General features: G+C 39.8%; 1 protein-coding gene across 1 annotated transcript in view; it reads right to left on the bottom strand.

Moving 5' to 3' along the window:
- Positions 1 to 25,046, bottom strand: part of BARD1 (BRCA1 associated RING domain 1) — a 140,366-nt gene that overhangs the window by 44,924 nt on the left and 70,396 nt on the right. Inside the window, exons 5-6 of the mRNA XM_043996068.1 lie at positions 19,183 to 19,263; positions 16,407 to 16,579 (exon numbers count right to left, since the gene is read on the bottom strand). Coding sequence (XP_043852003.1) covers positions 16,407 to 16,579; positions 19,183 to 19,263 — 254 coding nt within the window. The remainder of the gene's footprint in view (positions 1 to 16,406; positions 16,580 to 19,182; positions 19,264 to 25,046) is intronic.

Here is a 25,046-nt window from a genome sequence, read left to right as displayed (position 1 = left end):
GAGCTCTTCATTCACCCCTTCCCACACCTTTATTAAATGCCAACTGTGACCAGACCCTGGCTTAGCCCTTAACAAATATCATCTCATTCAATCCTCACCACAACCTTGGAAGGCAAGTGCTATCAGAATCCCCATTTTACAGTTGAAGAAACTGAGGCAGACAGGTTAAGTGACTCGCCCAGGGTCACAAAGCCAGGAAGCATCTGAGGCTAGATTGGAACTCAGGTCTTCCAGACGCCAGGCCTAGGATTCAGTCCACTAAGCCACAAAGGCCACCTGTGAGCACTGAACTTAAAGGTATATTTTGGTAGAGGGGATGTTATTTGAGGCTGTGGGGTTAGCATGTACCTTGAAGAAGAAATAACAAGCTTTGTGGGGACAACAAATGGATTAGCTTAGTGAGCAGGGTCGGTCTGTGTAGGCTGGTAATGAGAAATCACGCTGTTGAGATAGCCAGAGCAGATGGCCTGGAATCCAAGCAACAGTTTAAATACTGTGGGCTGGTGTGTAGGGGGATGATATACTACAAACAAGTAGTCGTTTTTTTCAGCAGGATTACTCAAACTGTGAATAAGACTGATGGATGTGGGCAGTAACTGGAGCCCAGCTGATCAGCTAGGGCTATCATAAGAGTCTGAGCAGGGGCTGTGGGAATCAGAATCTAAGGAAGGGGCAGCTGCTTGGTGCACAGTCTTTGGTATAAGGCAGGAGTTCTAAAAATCATCTGGGGGCCACTCATTTTACAGATGAGAAAAATCAAGGCCAGAATGCTTCAGTGATTGAATGCCCAAGGTCGTACAGGTGATCAAATCTCAAGATCTTCTGAATTTTTTTTTTTGAGATACTGACTTTAGACATAAAACTGTTTAGGATTCACATCCAGCAATGCCTTTTACATTAGAGCGTTCTGAAGATCTCCTATCTATTAATGCATTTTAAAAGAGAAATCCTCTGACTATTCAAAAGATTTTTGCCTGGATTACATATGACTCAGATTTTAAAAGGCATGTTAGAAAGAATAGTGTCTGTCAGGATTTAAAATTTTTACTCTTAAGTTACTGGAGAAAACTGGCTTGCCTTCTTTATGGTTATGGCTAGGTATATTTTTATAAAAATGCTTCCCGAAGCCACCTCTTCGATTTCTGCCTTCCCATCTTTAACCACTGCTGACACACTGCCATCCCAAATGAGCATTAATAACATAGCTAGAATAAAAGCTTGCTTCACAAACTTCAAGGCAGAAGGGAGCTTAGAGGTCATCTAGTACAAGCCTAGCATTTTACAGAGGAGGAAACGGAAAGCCCAAGAAGACTGGTGATCGTGCCCAAGGACACACAGCCTATCAATGGCAGAGCAGAGATTCGAACCCAAGACCTCTTATGCTCATCCTCCCATTCTTCTGTACTCTGCTTTTCCTCCTCTGAGCCTTCAAACAAATTATCAAATACATTTTTCTTCTATTTGTTAAAAGTTGGATCCTCATATGAAAACAATTAAAAAAAAAACCAACCCTTGAAGAGTTATTGTTCTTACCTCTTCAGAAACTCTCATCAGTCAAGCTTTTAGAGCAGAAAGATGCTAAGCAATCTGTATGTATGATGAAATACAACTTTGTTTATTGTGCATGGAAACTGCCTGTTATTCAAAGAAGCCTTTATTCACACTTGATTGTTACTGCTGGTTTATCAAGTATATCATTAAATAAGAAGATTGGGCTTTGCGAGGTCACACAATTCGGCTCATGGAAATGGCCGGATCCGTTGGATGGGAAGCATAACTTGGCCTCAGTGAGACACAGGGCTCTGTGATCTTGAATAAGTCACAACCTCTTTGAGCCTCAGTTACCCATCTGTAAAATGAAGAGGTCAGACTAGCTGTAAGGTTCATCTCTTAACATTACTGTCATCATCACCAAACTGTCACTTCCCCCATGGATTTCTTCATGGTCTGATGTCCTACTTCCTCAATGTCATCTTCTTTAGACTAGAATGTGTTGTATGAGAAAGAGGTATGTTCTTCTATCTTCTTTCGGGGGCCACCTGCCCCCCAGTTCCCACCTGTGGCTCCAAAAAGCTGTAGCACAAACAGCAGCCAATACCCCGGTAAAGACCATCTTAGCAGATAGGCTAATCCAAGCTGAGCATAACTGACAGGCCTCGGACCCATTGGTGAATAATGGGGAACATCTACCTCAAGCATGTAAAGACTTCCCCAACTGAATGGGTGGATGAGAACAATTTGTTCCAAGGATTATGACGGCGGTTTGAAGCAGGTGCTATGGAGCACTCAGAGCTTGATCAGACATCAAAAATGCCACTGGATCCTGGGTCCTCACCAGTCATCCTGACTTTTGTCCTGTCACTGGACCTCAATGACTCTGACAGAGAGGCGCTGACAAATATGTGCAACTCTGCCTCACTTAAATCCAACAGATGCGTATGCCATTGGTCCTCTTTGAAAACAAAGACAACAACAGACAAGTATCAGAGATGAGTTCAAATGGGGGTGACTCCGCTGTAACTGCTGATGAAAATCATGGAACACAAATGTTGGCAGAGATCTATTCTCTTGTTTCCATGCCTTCTAGTTTCTACCATAATGGCTTGTGTCCACTGTTTTTGTTTTCTCCATCTTCCTTAAAAGATTTTTGTCGTCTGGAAGTGCCCAAAGTCTTTGTCACCATCAAATGGTTCAAAAGCAATGACTTAATAGATGGAAATAATATTATAGAAAATGCATTACCATTTTGCCCAGTTGCTGGGCTCTAAGAATCCCTAGGACTTTCCACAGGCCCTGAAGCTAAAATCTTTATCTGTAGCTTCTTTCCATTAGAATGTGAATTCCTAGCAAGCTCAAGGTCATGTCTGGTTTTTGTTTTTCTCTGCTAATTCCAAAGAGCATCCCACCTCTCCCAGGATAAGCCTATCCCCTGAAATCTCATCACCAAGGAGATGACTCAGTTTTTAAACCCTCAACACCTCCTCAACTCTCTCAGCTGTCTCTCCATTCTGACTGAAGGGTGAAGCAATAAACTCCTCTGAAAACCTTCCTTTTGCAGAGGGCACCTCCCCATTTTCCATCATCAGTTTTGCTTGGTTTCCACACCAGAGAACATTATGTCCCCATGCTGGGCACATTCCTTCCCCCTACTTTTCAGCAGCGGGTTCTGTCTTCTCTTATTAGATTGTAAGCTTGTTGGGGGCAGGGACTGTCTTCTTATTTGTATCTCTTGGCACAATGCTTAGTACATATTATAATTATAATATTATAATTATAATAAAAATTTACTGAATGACTCAAATCCCCCATATTTAACATAGTACTTTGAATACCATAAGTACTTAATAAATGCTTTCCCATTCATTCACTTATTCACAGGAATCCTGCATGTCTAAGTTGAAATAAGGGATAATTGATTTGCTGACAATTAATTCAGAGAATCGTCAAAGACTTGGTGGGCAGGAGAACAGAGAAAGGGCTGTTAGAAATTGCTGCCAACCTCTCAGCGACTATTTGTTGTCAGGCCTACATTATCATTAGCCAAATCATCCCGATTACCTACATCCTTCTTACCTCATACTTTAAAAAAAATTTTTTTTCCATATTCAACTTAAATACAGAAAGACAAAAACGAAAAAGAACATTTCTATGTACACCACACAACATAAAGAGAACATTCATTATAAAACTGTGAATTTCCATTTTAGATGGTTTACTTTTTTGAAAAACTGTAATAAATACAACATACTTTCAAAATTACCCTGCTTTTCTGTGCTTCCTTCTAAGTTTTCTTTTGTTCTCTATTGTGAGCTTTGTTTCTCCCTCCCTTTCCACCCCACCTTAGAGAAGGCTACAATTAAACACAAACGTATATGTGTATGTGTGTGTGCGTGTATGCATATATATACATATATATATATATATATATATACACACACACACATATGTAAATATATATGCCCACACACACGCAGACATGCACATGTGAAATAAACCATACAACACAAACTTTGTTTTATTAGTTCGTTCTCTGGAGGTGGACAGCATCTTCCTTCATAGGTCCTTTGTAGTTGATTTGAGTATGATACTCATCAGGATGTTGTTCTTAGGAGAATATTTCTGTTACTGTGCACAAATTCTCCTGGTACTGCTCATTTCACTTTTCATTATTTCATGTCTCTCACCTAATTCTACTTGGAAAATATGTGCCCCGAAGGGGTTGAAGAATTTAATGACTCAGCACTCTGCTTTGGTGATTTAATCACAGCATTATCATATCCTACAGATAGAGACTAAGGGGTGGAAGAGGCTCCTTTCCAAACTGTGTAAGGTTGAAAGACTCTGGGGATGGGGGGAACTGCAAAAAAAAAAAAAAAATTCAAACAAGGTTGATATGAGGAAGACAATAGAGGTAGATAAAGTAGAATCATTGAGGCTCAATGGCTAAGTGGTGGTGGTTAGAATATTCTAAGAAATCGATTACATCTTGAAGAAAAGTGGATCATACCAAGTCAAGTGATACTTTCCACTGAAGCCAAGTTTTTCATCAGAAAGACAATTTCCTTTATAGATCCTAAGGGTAGCAAAAGCTCACCTAACCCAGAGCCCTCTGCCATATTGTCAAGTCAGTCAAGTCTTCTAGAAGGACATGGATAGAGCACTAGAATGGGAGTCAAGAAGACCTGAGTTCACATCTTACCTAAGGCACTTACTAGCCATGTAACCTTGGGAAAGTGGCAAAAATCTCTCAGAGTCACAGTTTCCTTATCTGTAAAAGTGAGGGTAATAGTAACAACAATATTTTGTTGTAAGGCTCAAACGTGCTAATAACCATACTATGCCTTGCAAACTTTAAGGCACTATGTAAATGTTGACTATTACTACTAGAATCCTGGTTCAACAAGGGAATATTAAGGAAATAATTACATCACAGTATGAGCTAGCTGGTACAATAGATAGAGCACTAGGCTTGGAATCAGAAAGACCCAAATTCAAATCCAGTCTCAGATACTTTACTAGCTGTGTGACCCTGGGCAAGCTACTTAACTTCTGTTTGCCTCTGTTTCCTCATCTGCCAAATAAGGATAAGAATAGTATCAATCTCCCAGGACTATTGTGAGAATCAAATAAGAGTTGTGAAGTGCAAGTGCAGTGCCTGGCACAGAGTGCTAGATAAATGCTGGCTTATTGCTACTGTTATCATTATCACCAACATCATCATCATTATTTTTTTTTTTTGGTGAGGCAATTGGGGTTAAGTGACTTGCCCAGGGTCACACAGCTAGTAAGTGTTAAGTGTCTGAGGCTGAATTTGAACTCAGGTCCTCCTGACTCCAGGGCCGGTGCTCTATCTATCCACTGCGCCACCTAGCTGCCCCCATTATCATTATTATTAACAAAAATCTGGTATTTTAGTATTTTACTTTGGTCTTTCATTTGTTTACACATTGTTTTTCTAAGACAGCATTACACCTAGGACTATTGCACATGCTCCAATTCTTACATTTAAATTATAAAAGTTAATGCTATCTCTATTCTTTGCTCTAAATTTTTAAATGAGACATTAATTAAAATATTAGTAACTACCTTTAGGCAACAGATATGCAAATGCTTCCTGTGTGTTTTTAAAAACAATGACATTATTCTCATTTCCGAGAGAAAAAAAAAAATCCCCCTTGCCTACCCACTGACAAAACTCAGGTATTCATGTAGACATAACACGATAACAAATTTAGCTCTTCTACCATTTGCCTACAGCAAAAAACAATGGCAGAGAAAGAATTAAGTCAGGAGGGTAAAGCACCCCACCCCTCCAAATGGAGGGGAGAGGAAAAAACGCAAGTAAAGACAGAAATTATCAGGCACCATAGACAATATATTTCACATCTTAAGGAAGAATCAAGGCTATTTCACAATATGGGAGAGGTTAATAAGCCAGATAATTCAATGATCTAGTTTCAATTATTCTTCAGGGACGTAAGGAAGTAGCAGAAGAAAAAATGAATAATATGCATATAGACCTCAATAGTTTAAATTAAAATACTAAGGGATAGGATTTTTTTTTCATAATAACTAGCATTTACATGGTGCTTTATGGTTTACAGAGTGGTGGTTTTTTTTTCTTTCTTTTTTTTTTTTTTAGTGAGGCAATTGGGGTCAAGTGACTTGCCTAAGGTCACACAGCTAGTAAGCGTTAAGTGTCTGAGGCCAGATTTGAACTCAGGTACTCCTGACTCCAGGGCCGGTGCTCTATCCACTGTGCCACCTAGCTGTCCCGATTTTTTTTTTCTTAAATAAATATTCATTTTATCCTTACAACAACCCTGGGAAGTAAGTGTTAATATTGTCCCCATTATACAGATGAGGAAACTGAGGTAGAGGTTGAGTGACTTGCCCATGGTCACACAGCTACCGCATTTCTGGAGTTGGGCGTGAACACAGGTTTTTCCAGACCCCAGGGTCAGCAAAACATCCACTGTGACACCTAACGGTGGTGAGCAATCTCATTTCCAGAACACTGGTGCTGAAACGCTCTCAGTGGAGACACGCTCATATATACTGAACACTGCCTCATGTTAGACACAATCTACATTTGGGCAGGTTTTACTCAATCTTTTCTTTGCTGGAAAAGAGAGTTAGGGGCAGGGGATGTGTTTAAAAAATGACTGTTGTAAAAAATTTTTTATATTTAAGTAAAATATAGATTTAAAAGAGTACATAATAACAGAATAAAACAGTCCAAGTGCTAGACTGATATTTAAAAAAAAAAAAACAACATTCAAATCAGTAAACACGTATTTAAGCACTTACCATGTTCCAGACACTGTTAAATGGTGGGGATAAAATGAAAAAGCAAATGGTCCCTGCCCCTGAGAAGCTTACATTCAGATGGGGCAAATCAACCAGAATAAATAGGTATATTCAAGATACACAGAGTAGATATTCACAAAATGTTCTTTAAAAAAAAAAAAAGGCAGCCCACTGGATAAAGCTAAAATGGAGGATTTGTAGAAGGATATGAACAAGAACTATACAGGGTAAAAAGGAATACATGGATTGGAAGCTTCCTCACTGGAGAGAGCAGAGACACCTATGAGATCAGAGTCACTAAAATGTATTTTTTGTTAAAAAACACCTTCATTTTCCACAACTTCCCAGGCTCCCCAGTAGTTTCTATGTCAGCTCTGTGATTGTCTCACACCTCGAGAGGCTATTGTTTGTGGAACATTTCACTATATCAAAGAAGGGACCAAGCTTCATGGTATGTATGGTATGGGATTTAATCATTTCTTCTAACAAAGAAAAAGTTGTATCTTAAGATTTCGTCTCGTGGGTCCTTTCAGAGTTATACCATCGTCAAGTAATTAACTCTGCATCTTTTAAACCTGCTTTTCATTCCAAACCACTTGCATGCTTTGCAACATGGGATAGGGAAGTACCAAGTTTTGTTTATCCACTCTATTGACAACGAAATGAGGAACCAAGGAAAAACCTTAAGAACTAGCAACTGAAATAATTTGTTTATACAAGAGAGATAAGCCAGGAATAAATGAATCATTTGGGGCTCAGCCCCAGGTGACTGGAAGATGAGACAACCATGGGGGGGGCTGTAATTGGTGTGCTGCCCCTGCTTCAAATGCAGGATTCTTGGGGCAGCTAGGTGGTGCAGTAGATAAAGCACCGGCCCTGGATTCAGAAGGACCCGAGTTAAAATCCAGCCTCAGACATTTGACACTTAACTAGCTGTGTGACCCTGGGCAAGTCACTTAACCCAATTGCCTTAAAAAAAAAAAAAAAAAAGCAGGATTCTTTCTGTCTCTGGGTCTCACCTTTCCAAGACCCAGTAAGGCAGGAGTTCTTAACATGGGGTCTATGAACGTGTATGTCTATACATCGACATACACATGCACACACACCACCTAGATATAGGTAACTGTACTTCATTATCCACTTATCCCTTCCACATCATGGGGGTTAGAAGCATGGTGCCTCCTGCAATCTGGAAAATCTGAGTAAAATCTGTAGGGGTAGACCCTTCAACTTCATTTTCCTTTAGGAAATCATATAAGGACTTAGCCTTTTCTCATATGATGGCAGACTCTCCTGGAATGCTTTTTTAAAAACAACCCCGAATTTCTGAGTTTCTAAACCTTTTGCATGTCATCTCCCAGCCTTCATGTGTCATCTGTAGCTTCAGCCCAACTCCACCCCCCCCCCCAAATCCCATTTAGTTTCTTATGCTGACCCACATAATATTGAAATTGGGATGAGGAAGGTCAATGTGGAAGGATAGATTTAATTGGTTTCCTTTGTAATGTTACATATTCTATTTTATGCATTTAAAAACATTCTTTGTTTTTTGGAGGTAAATGGAGTTAAGTGACTTACCCAGGGTCACACAGCTAGTAAGTGGCTGACACTAAATTTTAACTGAGATCCTCCAGGAAGAACCAGTGCTCTATGTACTGCGGCACCTAGCTGCCCTTGAATTTAGAAACATTCTTAACAATGATTGCATGTGAAAGACATAGCCACATTGATCAAGGCAATGATCCAAGACAATTCCTAAGCACTCATGATGAAAAATGCTATCCACTGCTAGAGAGAGAACAGATGAAGTGCAAAATGAAGTATAATTTCTTCACTTTGTTTTTCTTTTTTTTTTTTTGCAACATGACTAATATAGAAATATGTTTTGCATGAGTTCACATGTATAATTGATATCATATTGCTTGCCTTCTCAATGGGTAGGGGAGGGGTTGAAGGGAGGGAAAGGGCATTTTAAAACTCAAAATTTTTTAAAAATGAACTTGGAACTCAAAATTTTAAATATTTTTAAATGTTGAAAATATATAAAAGAAAAGAAATAATAATAATAATAATAATATTATTCTGAGAAGGCTCCATAGGCTTCACCAGACTGCCAAGATGAAGGAGGGAGGAAAGAAGGAAGGGAAGGAGGAAGGAAGGGAAGGAAAGGAGGGGTTTATTAAGCAACCATATGTGGCAAACATTGAGCTAAGTACTTCAAAAATATTGCCTCATTTGATCCTCACAACAACACTGGGAGGTGGGTGCTCCCATTATTCCCATTTTACAAAAGGGGAAACTGAGGCAGACATCAGTTAAGTGACTTACTCAGGGTCACACAGCTAGTAAGTGTCTGAAAGTAGATCTGAACTCAAGTCTTCCAGACCCTTGGTCCAGTGCTAACCACTAGGCCTGAATAATCTGTCTCCTTGGAATGACCCTTTGAAAAAAGCCCTATTCAGGGGCAGCTAGGTGGCTCAGTGGCTAAAGCATTGGCCTTGGATTCAGGAGGACTTGAGTTCAAACCCAGTCTCAGACACTTGACAATAGCTATGTGACCCTGGGCAAGTCACTTAACCCTCACTGCCCTGCCAAAAAAAAAAAAAAAAAAAGAAAAGCCCCATTCACACTCTACTCTTGCTCACGGAGAACCATGAAGTTAGCGTTTTTGTTGACTAACTCTTGACTGATGCCCTGGCCGCCATCACTAAGCTGGTTAGACACTTGATTCTACTTGGGACACGGTGGCAAAAGGCCAGCTTTGCGGCCCACACTCACACAGCCAATGACAACACGTACCCGGGGGCCCCGTTTGGACAGTCTCCATCAGAACATCTTAAAACGTTGAGCTTTATTTTCTCACCACAAACTGACATTTCACTTTAAATGAAACACCCTGTACAGAATACAGAATAACCTTTTCTCTTTCCTAAGAACAGCGGCAGGTGCCTGCCCACAACTGTTCACTAAATGAGTATTACTCAGGGAGGGAAGGAGAAGGTTATCATCAAATTTAAACATGCACCTGCCGCAGAGATGACGGCAGGCCACCAGGTACCTAACGGAAAAGCAGTGAGACGGTTTTGTACCAAGGCTGAGCTTATCGTGTATAGCAAGCTGCATGAGCAGTCCATCTGAGTGGAGCGTGTTTATGAACCACTGTGAAATTGCAAATACGGAGATCTCGGATCTCAAGTCACTCGGGTTGCTGTGAACCAAGAAAGACACTGGAATTCAAGAGGACAAATACATGATAGAGAAAAAAAAATCCAACCATAAAACATAAATTTTCTCTGTGCAGGAGATTAACTTTAAAAAAAAAATTAACTAGGCCACAGGGACAATTAATAGGTCCACTGGTCCATATAATATTTTCCATTTATAGTCCAATATCCTTCCTAGTCAGAGTAAACTTAGTGAGTAGCAAAGTATTCTAACTGCTAAATCTTGTGCATTTCCAAATCAGCATAATTCATAAAGCCAACCCACATAATGTTTTACATAAGAGCTTTAATCTCATGATGAGCTTTTTTTTTCTTTAACTGAAGAAGGCAAGGAGAAAGTTGGGGGAGGTATCGTGCTTTCAACAGTTAACAATACAGACATTTATAAGATGGAGGAAGAGATGTCAGAAAATCAGGTCTCAGCTACCAATATATGACTCCCACTTATTCTTTCATAATTTAAAAACTCTAATTATCCTATGTAAAATGATATGTCATTTGTATACAACATATTAGCTGAATGAATAGGGAAGATAGTAAATCTGAACTAAAAAAAGCACTGTAGAAAACTATTGGTCTTAAATTCAATCTATTGTCTAAATTCTTCTAACATTTTCTCCCAAAGATATGGCAGGGGGGGGTGGGGGGGGGTGGTAAAAATAGTCTATGTTCTCCCAAATTGAGTCTTCCTTCAATTTTAGGTTGAAATAACAACCTTTTAAAGCCCCCACCCCTCAAAAGGGGCAAAATTAGTATTCTTTAAGAGATGATAAGATTGTTGGGGAAAGTGTCATACTTTTTTTTTGGGGGGGGGGGAGGAGAATGAGGGTTAAGTGACTTGCCCAGGGTCACACAGCTAGTAAGTGTCAAGTGTTTGAGGCTGGATTTGAGCTCAGGTCCTTCTGAATCCAGGGCCAGTGTTTTATCCACTGTGCCACCTAGCTGCCTCGAGGGTCATATTTTTAAAAGTTCATCCTCATTAGAGACCCCTATCCAAATTATGGACAGTAGGATAAGAAATCACTAAGTAGAAATTAATCTTATACTACCCTAGCTCACTTTCATGAATAAGGCCAAGATCACACTGCAAACAATGAGAGAAATAAAAAGAAACCTAAGTGTCAGAAAACTTATCAGATAGGAACCAAAATATGCTTACGTAACATAAAAATTCCATGCAAAGTACATTCATGTACGTTGCTTGACTCCTGTACTAACTTATTTATTCCATTTCACTGATAAAGAAAATCAAGGTTTAGAAATATTAAGGGATTTTGCAAAAATTGCTGATAATAATAGTGAGTATTATATAGCACCTACTACATGCAAGTACTGTGCTAAATGCTTTACAAATATTATCTCATTTGTAATGAAACAAACTTGTAAAATTGGTGTTATTACTATCCCATGTTATTATTATCTCACCCATGCCTAATTATCTTACACCATTGTTTTATCTAAGAGTTTCCTAAAATCCTGCATGTGCCAGTCTTCCCTCTGCTACTTGTAGTATTTGATGGATAAAAATCTAACAGTCAGCATGTATAGTGGTTAGTCCTTACTCATTTTCTGGGCATATCCATCTTCAAAAATGAATTGTATAGGGCTTCTCAAGCACCAGACTTTGTTGGCCATAACCCAGAGCCTACCAATGCCCACCAAACAACTTTCTATTGCCCTTAGGGTGATCTACAATTTTGATTCTTCTGAGACCAGTGTTTCATGATTCACATCTACACAGCAACTTCGGGAGAACAAGGATGTTAAAAATACGGCCTGGTGTGTCAGCAACTGGGGCTGTTGAGAGCACTGTCAAATTTACCAGATGCTTTATACAATTCTGGGCCCAGGCTCAATTTCTATCTGTAGTGTCTGCCTGAGAAAAATGCATCAACAGACCCATTCAGTGAGTTGTCCACTCAAACATAAGCTCTACCTCAGGCAATTTTTCTCAGGCTCTGTTTTGCCCTCTCCGAGGGCTATGCCAATCTCTTTTGAATGACCGTGGGCATCTTTGATGAATCTAATAGTGTTCTTGGAACTGGGGACTGATATGGAAACGATAGGCAACTTGTTGGGGTGTGACTAATTGGAGGAGAAGGAAAAAAAGAAGTAGTAGAAATAGAAGCTAACATTTATACAGCTATGTGACATGTGCTGTGCTAAGTGCTTTAATATGATTATTTCATTTGATCCTCACAATAATATGAGGAAAAAGGTTCTATTATGATTTCCATTTACAGTTGAGGAAACTGAGATCTTACAGGACTAAGTGACTCAGCCAGGGTCATGAATCTAGTATGTGGCTAAGGCAAAGTTTGAATTCAGTACCACCTATACGCATCTAAAAGTATAAGGAAAAAGAAGACTGATGGAGAGTACAAAAACTAGAATAACATGGTATCCAAGAAACCCAGGAAGAAGAGAACAGTCTGGAGGAAGTGGGGCAGTACTACAAAAAGATAGAGGAAGACTAGGGAGGAGGGAGTGATGGGGCGAGAGGCCACAGAGCAGTGAAATTACAAAGAAGGTGGTGAACATAGAACAATCTTTCTAATAGTCTGGCAATGGAAGAAAGAGCAACACTCCTTGAAAGCACTGTGGGCTATTGTTTTTAAGGGGGGGGGGTATTAGATCAATTTAAGAGTTGAAAGGACTTTAGTCAATTAATTCAGTAAAACACTCTCACTTTAGCAGATAAAAATCAGCCAGAGTTCAAACCCAGATGCCTCAACTCCAAACCCAGCAGCCTTTTCTATAGATAATAAGGGAGACCCGAGCAGGTTATAAAGAAAGAATTCAGTAAAGGTAAGAGAACAAAAATGGGGAGGGAGAGGAAAAGGGGGAGAGGGAGAAAGAGAGGGGAAGAGGGAGGGGGAGGAGGCAGAGAATGAACAATCAATAGAGAGAAATCCTGAGACAGAAAAGAAAACATGGCAGCACAGATGAAGAGGACCACCTTGGCGACAAAGGAAGCCACATCATTCTCTGGGAGACAGAAGGAAAGAAGGAAGGAGAGGACAGGTAAAGACATCCCGAAAGTTTTGAAGTAAGGATGAAGGCAGATGCAGGAGGCTCTTGTCAGAAGGTTTCAGTCTCGGCCGAGGAGACGTCTACCTTGAGATGCTAGGGAGCAAGAAGTCTAGAACGTGGAATATGGCACAGGGAGGAATAAAAGGATTGCTGGGCAGCAAAACAAAGCCCCTCCATATAAAATGAGCCTGTTTAGTTCCCTTGTAGCTCTCCTAGTTCCAAATATCCTCTTCCTTTACTGCGCTCTAATTTCACCTACTTAGAGATTGCTCCTTTGCCCTTTTGTTGCTTTGTTGCTGAATCGTTTCAGTCCTGTCCGACTTTCCGTGACCCCATTTCAGGGGTTTTCTTGGCAAAGATACTAGAGTAAGGTTTGACACTTCCTTCTCCAGTTCATTTCACAGAAATGAGGAAACTGAGGCAAACAGGGTGAGGTCACTGGTTCAGGGTAACAGTGTCTGAAGATGAATTTGAACTCAGGTCCTCCTGACTCTAGGGCTAGCATCCTATCTACTGCCCCTTTTTGTTGCTTTATTCCAACATATATGTAGGACGTGGGAGGAAGGTGAATTACAACTTTTATCTGGTGGCCACTATCCAATTGCTGCAGCTACTTCTTTTTTTTTTTTTAAGAGGTAATTGGGGTTAAGTGACTTGCCCAGGGTCACACAGCTAGCTGGTGTCTGAGGCTACATTTAAACTCAGGCCCTCCTAACTCTATCTACTTTACCACCTAGGTGCCCCAATCCTATTGCTTCTTAGTGGGGCAGTGCATCAACTGCAAAGATCAACTAAACACATACTTTCTCTTCCCTCTGGTTTATTTCCTGCCCTGATAATCAGTATGTCTACACACCTGAACTAATTTGCATATTTAAGAACAGTTAACACTTATATACTTCTTTCGAGGGTTGCAAGATGTTTTATCTATGACATCACATTTGATCTTCATAATCATCCTGAGGTGGGTGCTCTTATCCCAATTTTAGAGATGAGGAAACTGAGGCTGAGAGGTGTTAAGTGAGTTGTCCTGGGGTCACAAAGGCCCCAAGGAGCCTGTTCTATGTTACAACAGATGGTGAGGAGGTAGGCAGAAAAAATTCCTTTACTAAGAATAATAGCATCAAGTTGTTACTCATTTAAATCACATTTCAGTAATGCTTGATGATCTTGGAAATTTTATAATGCAAAGAGATTCTGCCAAGTTCAGGCCAATCAACAGCTGATTAATGTTGCCATGCTGTCACGAGGCAATGACAAAATACTGCCCAGTATCTTCAGCGTGACGATGAGTTGTGACTCAGGATTACTAGTGACCATGGATATATTGGCTTTCCAAGGCTACATGCAGTTCTCTTTGGAAGTCAGTAGTGAAAAAATACTCGACACTTGGTACCAAAGACTACTGTACATGCGAGGGCCGAGGAATAACTTAGAAAAATGACAAACCGCTATAGCTTTTGCAACAACGGCTGAGTTTCAATGTATCTACGGTTCTGAGATCCCACTATTTTCTCACAGAAGTAGGTAGTTTGTGTTTCTTTTTCTTTTTTTTTTTTTTGGTGAGGCAATTGGGGTTAAGTGACTTGCCCAGGGTCACACAGCTAGTAAGTGCTAAGTGTCTGAGGCTGGATTGAACTCAGGTCTTCCTGACTCCAGGACCGGTGCTCTATCCACTGTGCCACCTAGCTGTCCCATGTAGGTAGTGTTTGTGACACACATTAATCAGCGACTCAGCCCAGACTTTAATCTGCACAGAAATGTACTTGGTTGTAGGTAGCTAGGTGGCACAGTGGATAGTGCCAGGTCTGGAGTCAGGAAGACTCACCTTTCTGAGTTCAAATCCAGCCTCAGACACTTATTAGCAATGTGACCCTGGACAAGTCACTTAACCCTGTTTGCCTCAGTTTCTTCATCTGGGGAAATGAACTGGAGAAGAGGCAAACCATTCCAGTATCTTGCCAAGAAAACCCAACACAGGGTCAGGAAGAGTTATCCATGATTAAAACAAGTGAATGACAACAAAAACATTTGGTTATGCAAAAGAATATCATTTATGTCGACTGCCCCATTACATTTCAAGATATTAAAGTGCTGATTCAAAAGTGGCAATTCCTCTATTCATAGATCATGGATTTATAACTAGAAAGCACCTTAAAAAGCCATCTAGTTCAAACCTGTCATATTGCAAATGAAGAAACTGAAACCTGGAGAGAGTTAATTAGTCTATTAGTGTAGCAGGAAATCGAGAAAAGCTGCAAGGTTTTCCACAATGAAGCATTTTCACGCCTGATAATTATAAGTAGCTGGTTTAAGATTCTTATAGTAGGATTGTTTTATTCTTTGTTTCTGTATCCCTGATACAATGCCCAGAACATAGTAGGCACTTAATAAATGCTTGCTGATTCATTATATTTTCAGTCATGGATTTTTAGATTCTATCTTTTTCAAGGTGCATGATCATCTCAAATGAATGTTGTTGTTTTTTAAATATCTTTAATTCTCACACTTGGGAGGTATCTTAGAAGGAATATGAATATTTTCTTATATTTAACTTTCCGAATTATCCTCATCCTTTGGGAGAACTTTAATGGGATTAAATGGGAAGCTGGTATATCAGCTTACTCCAATTTAATTCAACACTGAAACTAAACTTTATACCTAAGAGGATGAGGCAACAGACTAAGACAAAAAGTACACACGAGCCATTTACTTGGGATGTGTTCCATGGCATCTATTTTAAAAGGCAATTTCCAAAATTCACTAATGCCCCTTTGCTGCAAAACAAGATACCCATGAGCCTCATCTGAAAGATGCAAAACCTTTCATTATGATGCAAGTTAATCATAGAGAGCTTTCTCAAACTTTGAGTTCTTGTGTGTAGTCTAGCACATTATGTCAAGTAGACATAGGGAGAAATGCAAGATGGGAGATAAATGCATTAGTCAATTTCAAATTTCTACATATATTTGAAAACAACTGGCTACTTCTGCTTTGTAAATGCTGCCAGCAGAATCAACGCTTTCAAAATTGGCTTGATAATTGTTCCAGCACTGAAAGAAAGTGCTCTCTCCCCTCTCTCCCCCTCCCTCACTTTCTCTTGTGTCTCTGTCTTTCTTTCTCTTGCCATGCACACATATTTTACAACCACAGAAGGAAAGGGCATGGATGCTGACTTTTAAGCCATTATGAAAATCACATTTAATTCTGGGAGACAGACACAAGAGCTAGGGAATAAAAAATGAAATAAAAATCAACAACAACCTACATATTAAGGTCTTTGCTTCCCAAGCAATGATAATATAGAAATACACAATAAGCCATTTCCAACCCACTTACACAGCATCGCGGGAGGCTCCATGAGAGAGTAATAACTTGGCGATGCTCACGTGCCCATTCCTGACCGCGTCGTGGAGTGGCGAGTCATTCTGATAGCCAGTGGTGTTTACCAAAGCCTTGTGCTGTAACAGTAGCTCCACAACCTTCTGATGTCCATGATTACAGGCTTCGTGCTAATTGATATAAATTGGAGGGATTGACAGAGAAGCGTGACAAAGAATAAGTAAACAAAATCCTAATGATCTGGCAAAAAAAAAAACAAAACAAACAAAGCATCACTTAAGTAATCACTGACTCCCACAGAGATGCTCCTTCTCCTGACTGGTACACCCACATATGTGTAGTCTCCCCCTATTAAAATGTAAGTTCCCTGAGGGCAGGAAGTATCTTTTTCATTTTTGTATTTTTATACTTCGCACTGAACACATTGCTGGTACCTAGTAAGCAGGAATCTTAATAAATGCTTTTTCATTCACTCTCTCAATTCAGCTATAAAGGCAAAGACTATCGACTTGAAGTCTGAGTGCTAAGTCCTTAATGGGAGAAATAGGGAACGTGTATTTTGGATGAAATACTGCTAATCATAAAAGCACAGATTTAGAGCCTGAAGAAACTTGAGAGAACTGACTCTACTAAAATGTCAATCAATCAATAAGCAGTTATTAAGCACCTAGTACATACAGGCATGATGCTTGAGGTACAAAACCAAAAGTTACCGAGTTCGTTCCCTAAGGATATTCTAGCAAAAGCTGGACCACGATATAGAAGGAATTATTAGTAGTATGCAGATGAGACTAGATCAGAAGTTCTTAACCTGAGTTCCATGAACTTTAAAATATATGTGTGTATGTATGTGTATATGCATATATATACACACATATGTGTATGTATGTCTGTGTATATATGTATAATTTTTTATATATGTACATACACATAAAGAGATCATTATATCAATAAAACTGGTTTCCTTTTTTAATGCTAAGCAGTTTATTTATTTAAAAAATCCAATTTTGAGGCAACAGGTGTCAACAAACTACTAAAGTACTCTGTGATATCAAAGAGGTTAAAAGGTCTTTGATTAGAAGGTTCCTGAGGTCCTTTCAAATGGAAATTCTGTACTGGCTGAAGCGACCCCCATATGAGTTGAATGCATAGGACAATATCATCTTCAGTAAAGTTTGTGACTCTCCACTGATCACACAGTTCTCAAGAGTAAGATATCCAGAATTTCTATCTACTAATATGAGTACCTAGGGTCTCTACAAAGCAGTCTTACCACAAGCCAATACAGCAAGTGGTTACAACTTAATCACTATCATTAGCAAACTGATCCCAACAATGACTAAATTAACACAACTAGCAACTGAATGGAAGATATCAATAGAGACTCCAGAGAAAAGAATTACTCCAAGCAAATGCTGTCCCCATTTTTTTTTACATGATCACACCATCACTTTGCATTTTAATAAATACATTTGAACAAATTCGCTCTTATGATTAAGATGAATCTCAGTGTGTCAGATTCAGAAAATAGGTCACATTACAGCTGCTTTTTTTACTGGCAAATGAGGGGAACTCAAATCAATACAACAAGATAGGTTTCTCTAGAATACTCCCTGCTTTTTGCTACTATGTGCCTTCCAGATCATGAAAACATAATTAAACCAATCATGGAAATATTAGCTAGTCCGAGAGAGGCCTCTACAACTTGTCTCCATGACTTAGAGCTGGATGAATACCTTCTTGGCATGATATTTTGGCTAGTAGGGACACCATTATATATCACTTTAAGCCTGTATGCACCTGGCCTAATTAGACTCCCGATTTCTGTGCTGAATTTCTAGTTTGCAGGATGAATGCATCGCTCTCATTTGTTGACATCTTCTGTGGCTGCACATGTCATATCTCATGTTTATTGTCCTAATGCAATTAGCCCAGATAGTTAGCACTTGTTTCCAAATGCAAGCAGCTTGTATTGTTCTTTCCTGTGGATTCTTCACATTACATCTTTAGCCACACACTGTATCAAAAGCCAAAAAAAGATCTCCACCAAAAAAAATTGGCTCTAAATAAGTGTAAAAAAAAATATATATATATATATATATATGTGGAGGCAGGGCTATGAGGTTTCTTCCCTTCTATCCATATATAGCATGTGGTGTGTCTCAATGGGACTTATAAACATAACATATTTCTTTACCCTTCTTGACATAGCCAGCAGCAAAAATCAGCTTCTAATGGGACAAGACTTTGGAAGGTGAGACCTCCCTAAATTTAGTAGCAGCTGCCACTAGTTCTGCCCTACACTGGCTCGTGGGTGACCCATTAAAAAAATGGGAGTACCAAAAAAAGCACAACTACAATTCTGAACCCTTAGGAAATTTCTCAAGATAAAATCATAATCTCTATTGAGGGTCCATGGAAGGGGTCCATAAATAGATTTCAAATGAGTCCTTAAACCTGGATGAGAAAGAAAACTGAAAGCTTTATTTTCACTGACTTCTACCTAAAATTTCACATTTTCTTTAATTATGAATGTGGGCAACAAACATTATTCTGAGAAGAGGTTCCATAGGCTTCACCAGACTACCAAGTGGGTTCATGACACAAGGTTAAGAACCTCTGGTTCTAGATAATACCCCAACCATACCGAAGATCAGGTCAGAAGCCATTTATTATGATTAATGAAAATATAATTTCATTAAAAAAAAAAAGGCAGAGAAGGATGTCCCAGAGGAGAGTGGGATAGTCGAGAACAAAGAGAGCTGAAAAATACCAGTGGAGTCCATCCAGCATGGTCTTTAACATTTGGGTCACTTCCATTTTGGAGGAGGTGTTCAACAGATGGTATGTCACCCTAGGGGGGGAAAAACACAAAAGCAATCCATGAACATCAGAATTTATAATAGGATGGTAACAGAAAGAAAATGTCTTATTACTTTTCAGAAAGATAAAAAGCTAAAGCTACCCCAGTTTCTCCCTTCTGTTTGCCACAGTCTTGTGATTCAATCATTTTAAGGGAAATTAAAATGTGTTCTACTCTGGGGAAAGGAACAAAGATTGTTACTTAAAAGTGAGTTTGTACTAGTTTGAGAGCCAAATTCTGAAGGCACAGGATCACAGATTCCAAACAGGAAAAGACAATCAAGGTTTTCTAGCCCACCCCGCTGGACTTTGCTCTCCCCACTCTACAGAGGCAAAAACTTGCCCACCGTCACCCAGAGAAAGTAGCCAAACCAGGACCCAAACCTGCATCTTCCAACTTCAAATGCTGTCCTCAAGCTATTTCCCATACTACACCGTCTCTACACCAAGCCTTACTGTCTTTAGCTGCAGGGTACAAGTTTCTTTTGTTGGAAATCAAAGGATTTCCCATTGGAAAGGACATGAAAAAACATCACAAGATTTTGGAGACCATGGGATCACAGATCTGGGCCTGGGATCTCAGAGGTCATCTCCTCCATCCCCCTAATTTTCTAACTGAGGAAACAGAGACTCAGAAAAAAGAAGTGATCTACTGAAAAGTCACACAGTATCCATCCAAACCCACATCCTCTCAGCTGAGATCGGCACCTGTCCTACTGTCTCCACAATAGTCACAAACCTCAAGCTACCTGTTGATGACACAGAAACAGAATGAATCCCACCAGTCCTTGGCAAAATGGTGTCCTCCTTATACTAAGCCAAAGATTTAATGTTTATTTTTTTAAAAGTCATTCATATAATTTCATTTCCCCTCTCTTGGTAGCTAGAAAAACCTGCTACCAAAGAAGGCACCTTCCCCCCCTTTCTTTCTTCCTCTTTTGCCCTGTTCCATGGCAGGGAGCCACCCAAAATCCATCCAGGTTGCTTGATGTTCACACAGTTTGGGTGAGATGGGATTCACCAACTCTACTGGAAGACCACCAGGACTTACTATCTGCCCAAGAGACTCACAACAGAGCAATTTAATGACATAACCTAAAGACCTCTGGGTCTCGAATCTGTAAACCTTCTCCCCAGATTTCTTCTGGACCTCTATCCGCCCTGCAGCGGAACATTCTTTTATGTGATTTCTCCCTCAATGATAGTATGAGCTCCTTGAAAACAGGGACTGTGTGTCTTGCTCTTTCAGGTTTTTATCACCAGTGTTTAGCACAGTCCTTGACACATAAGTGCTTAATAAATTTTCATTAATTCATTCATCCAAGGGAGGAAAAATTACAAACATGAAAAATGTTTTATAAAGAAAAAACTGAACTGCAAAAACAGAAACAAAAAGCCAAGAAGGCTTTTACTTAAATCAGTGACAACCCAAGTAAAAACTGCCAACACCCCTTATCTCAGAGGCAGTGACTCTCTATCCCTGTCCTTTAATTTCATTTCTATTCTCTCTATTTGCTGGGAGGTATTTTCTGGGTTGGAGCAGTTGCTTTGTTGAAACTGTCGGAAATAGGAATCTGTATAAACCTATTCAAAATACCCTTTGGGAATTAGCGTTTAATTCCGCCCCCCCCCCCCAGCTTAAGACCAAAACAACTGCCCCCCCACCCCATTATCTTCTAACTGGGCTCTGAGGAACAGAGTTTCTGTGAAAACCATGATATAGTCTCTCCCTAGATAATTTTTTCCCTAGTCTTACATATTATTAACAGAAGCAATTACTAGAAGACAATATTTTACTCTGCATTAGAATTCACCTCCTGATTTGGGGGTAAAGAATTAAAATGAGGCAGAAAAGGGAAGACAACATTTAACAAAAGACTGGTAGAATCCATTCTGTTTTTATGTTATCAAGGCATACTTTCAGGTCAGTGAATAATGACATTCATCCCAACCCCACAAATTAAAGATTTCTTCCAAGTCCCCTGAAAATTTTGTTCCCCAGGAAGGATGACAAAAATAGAAATATGCAATGGTAATTCAGTATGGTGGGGGGAAAATACTTACCCAAAGATAGCTTCCAACTCTCAAGTCAACAATCTTACATACCATACCACACACCAACTGAGCTTTCAATACTTTTTTATCAACACAATAAAAAACATAATATCAAAAAATATATTGAATGTTTCATCCTACCTTGAGGATTCAAAAGGTATTTCAGCAGCTTATATTACCTAAAGTCAATTAGTACTTTAGAATAAATGTATATAGCTACCTAATTAATTGCATCAGTGACTAAATGTTAAATTAGCCACTTAAATTCATTACACACAAAAGGTATGTGACAAAGTCGATATACAAGGACAGAAATTCAGTGAGCAGGCGTCTTCATTCATCCTGGGACTTCCACAGTAAAAACAGGACAGCATCAAAATAAAAACCAGCAGACTAAACAGAGTGTGGGAAATTCATGAATATAAAGTCAGAAGATGAGTGAAGGGATATTTTCCATAGGCCCAAGAAGTAGGTCAATGAATTTTTTTGAAACAGAAAACCTAAGAATTCCTGCGAAAATGGTCACAATGAAGGAATAAAACTTTGCAACTGGGAAGAAGCAAAGCATCGATATATGCTGCTACATTCTCCTCAAAGGTAAACACTCTGAAGTGCTGATATTCCTGAGAACCAAGGGAAAGTACTGGTGTGGGGAACAGATGTCTGGATCCTCCCCATCCTTAGCCTCTGTTTGTTTATTCCCCTGGAGAGAGAGGGAGAAAGAGGGAAAGGGAGAAATCCAATACCTGGTAAACTTACCTGCCCATCCATTGTACAAGAAGGAAGGATAAGAAGGCATGGCGATGGTCACAATATGCAAAATGAAACAGACATTTTTGGATGTGGCCAATATGGAAATTCATTTCATCTGAATATGCATTACTTGTTAACAAGGTTTTTTTATTTATTGTTTTTTTTCTCCCTCCTCCCCCCTGCCTCATGGGGAATGGGGAGGGGAAGAAAATAAATGTTTGATAATTGAAATAAATATATATATACATGTATATATATGTATGTATATATATATATATATATATATATATAAAGAGTAAGCAAGGTCTGAAAGAAAGATATATGGGGGGGGGTTCTTTTCACTATGAATACATTATAATGCAAAGAGAATTCATAGGCACCTACTTCCATAACCAGCTTTTAAAATGATCATAAACGACCATACACATGAGATACCATAAGGATTTCTGCTACGTAATAATTAGCATTTTCACATGTACCTATATTGGATTCAAACCTTTCCCTAAGTGTATTGCTGAGGAGCGAAGAATGTGCAGGTCAGAACTTAACCTCTCCCTACAGAAGGATGGCTGGTTGCTTGGCAGCCAGCCAACATGCCAGAAAGGAATACAGTGATACCCAGATTAACAAATACCTTGGGAACAAAGCAAGTGTACAAGACTGTTTGGAGGGTGGGGGAAGAGCACAATAACAGACTGTGGTGATCAGTTAGAGAAAATACCTTAGCAACCATCCAGGTAAAGATAAACAGGATCAATCCTAGGAAAAATGGTCAGGTCTGGTATGATTGACCTTGGCATCCCTTGCTTCTCCTTCCTGTTCAAATAAGCTTAACCACTTAACTTAGGTATTACTCCAATACCCAGTGCTGTCCTGCACTTTTAAAAGCAGACTCCAGTCTTCTCCATCGGCCCACAAATCAAGAATAATAGGCATTCTTGAGTGACTGATGAATCTTAATCAGTATGCTAACTTAGCCAGAAGGTGCATCTTAAGCCTCTTGCTCCATACTGGAGATGGAAAGGATCTGTCCTTACTAAAGAATTTCCTTCCCTATTAAAGGTACCTTTCCCACAGCAGGGCTTGGGGTGAGGGAAGGAAGGAGTTGGGAAGGAAGGGAGTCCCTGAAGGGGCAATTAAGTCTTTTCTTATGACTGGTCATCCAAGTAAACCTGATTTAGCCTTGCATGGGCAACTGGGATGAAGGAGTGAGACTCAGATAGGGATGCTCACTCGAAGGTTCTCAGAAGTGTATAAAAGTAAAAATTAGGCAAAAGAAGCAGACACTGTTGATAGTGACAGCTCCAAAAACTAACATTAGAAATTCAAATCGGAAATTAGGAAAGATGCTCCAAAAACCACAGGTTGCATTTAAAAGGAAGAAATCTTATTGAGCTTTGCCTTCAGCTCCTTTTCTGTAACTGCTGTTCTGTCAACAAGCATTTATTAAGCAACTATTATATGTCAGGCACTGAGGAAACATAAAAACAAAAAATCCTGTCCTCCATCCATGGAGACAACATGTAAGTAATATAAGTATATAATTATATAAAATTGGGGCAGCTAAGTGGCGCAGTGGACAGAGACCTGACCCTGGAGTCAGGAGGGCCTGAGTTCAAATTCAGCCTTTGATGCTTGATACCTACTAGCTGTGTGACCCTGGGCAAGTCACTTAACCCCGACTGCCTCAGCCCCTCTCCAAAAGGCTAATAAAAGCTAGGAGAACAGAAAAGTCCTCCCGTGGGAGGTGGCATCTAAACTGAGTTTTGAAGACAACTAGGGCATTTACGATCCAAATCAATAAACATTTATTAAGGCAGTGGGGGGTAAGGAGGGGATGTAATCCAGGCAAGGTAGAGCCAATTATGAAAGCATGGAAATGGAAGGGGGGGCAGAGTAGCAAGGAGGTTAGTTGGCATGAACTATATTGAGTAAAGGGAGAGTAATGTGCATATGATAAGCCTATAGGTAAGTTGGACAGGTGGTAAAGTGCAGTAAATGCTAAATTTGATCCTTAAGGTAAGAGAGAACCACTGGAAACTGAGCAAAGAAGTGACATGGTCAGATGTGTCTGCAGGAACATCTTTGGCAGCTATGTGAAGGACAGATTTAGGAGGAGAGAGATGTGCAGCACGGAAGATAATCAGGAAGCTACTGGTATAGTCATGATGAGAAGTATTAAGGGACTATCCTAAGGTACCATGTAAGTAAAGAGAACGGCAAAGATTCCAGGCGTGTTGTGGAGGGAGAATCAACCACACTTGGAATGCTGAGCTTGTGAAGCTGGACAATAATGGTGGTGCCCTTACAGAAACAGGGAAGTCTGGAACAAGGGTCAGTTGAGGAGAGGGTGTCGATAATAAGTTGTTCTGAATATACAGCAAGACAATTATGGGTCATCCAGTTCAAAATATCTAGTAAGTAATGGAGTGACGTAGTACTGAAACTAAAAAATGGAGACCAAGGATGGGATCGCTGGGCTATGTGTCACGGGATGGGGAGGTAGCCATTTTCTCTGATCCTCAAGCCCTCTCAAACCTCTCCCAAGTACGAATTACAAAAAAAAGACAAAGCAATTTCAGGTGTTCCCACAGTCTACGATCCCCCAAACCCAAACAAGGTAAAAATCCAATGAACTAACAACAGGCAAGGCTAATTTCCACCCACAAGCTTGCAAGAGAACTCACCTCTGCTCCTTCTTTCCCTTGCCACAGAAAACCAAAAGGCAGAATGGGTCCTGGCTGGGATAGCAGCAGGACAACACTCTGTTGCAACAGAGCTCAGCCAGAGAATTAAGGAAAGAGCCGAGCACCCGGCCGAGGCCAATTCTGCCCTCAAAAGTCACTTGGGGCAGAGACTGAAGCCTGTGAAACATGATTTGCTTAGGAGGGAGGCTTTGAGGTCCACTCCCCAGGAAAGGAAATCGATGGATGAATATAAGAGGAAAAAAATAAAATTATCAAAGCT

This window comes from Dromiciops gliroides, chromosome 3, assembly GCF_019393635.1.
Source record: "Dromiciops gliroides isolate mDroGli1 chromosome 3, mDroGli1.pri, whole genome shotgun sequence".
Classification (NCBI taxonomy): domain Eukaryota; kingdom Metazoa; phylum Chordata; class Mammalia; order Microbiotheria; family Microbiotheriidae; genus Dromiciops; species Dromiciops gliroides.
The sequence above is the reverse complement of the archived record's forward strand: the minus strand, read 5'-3'. Positions and strand labels throughout refer to the sequence as shown.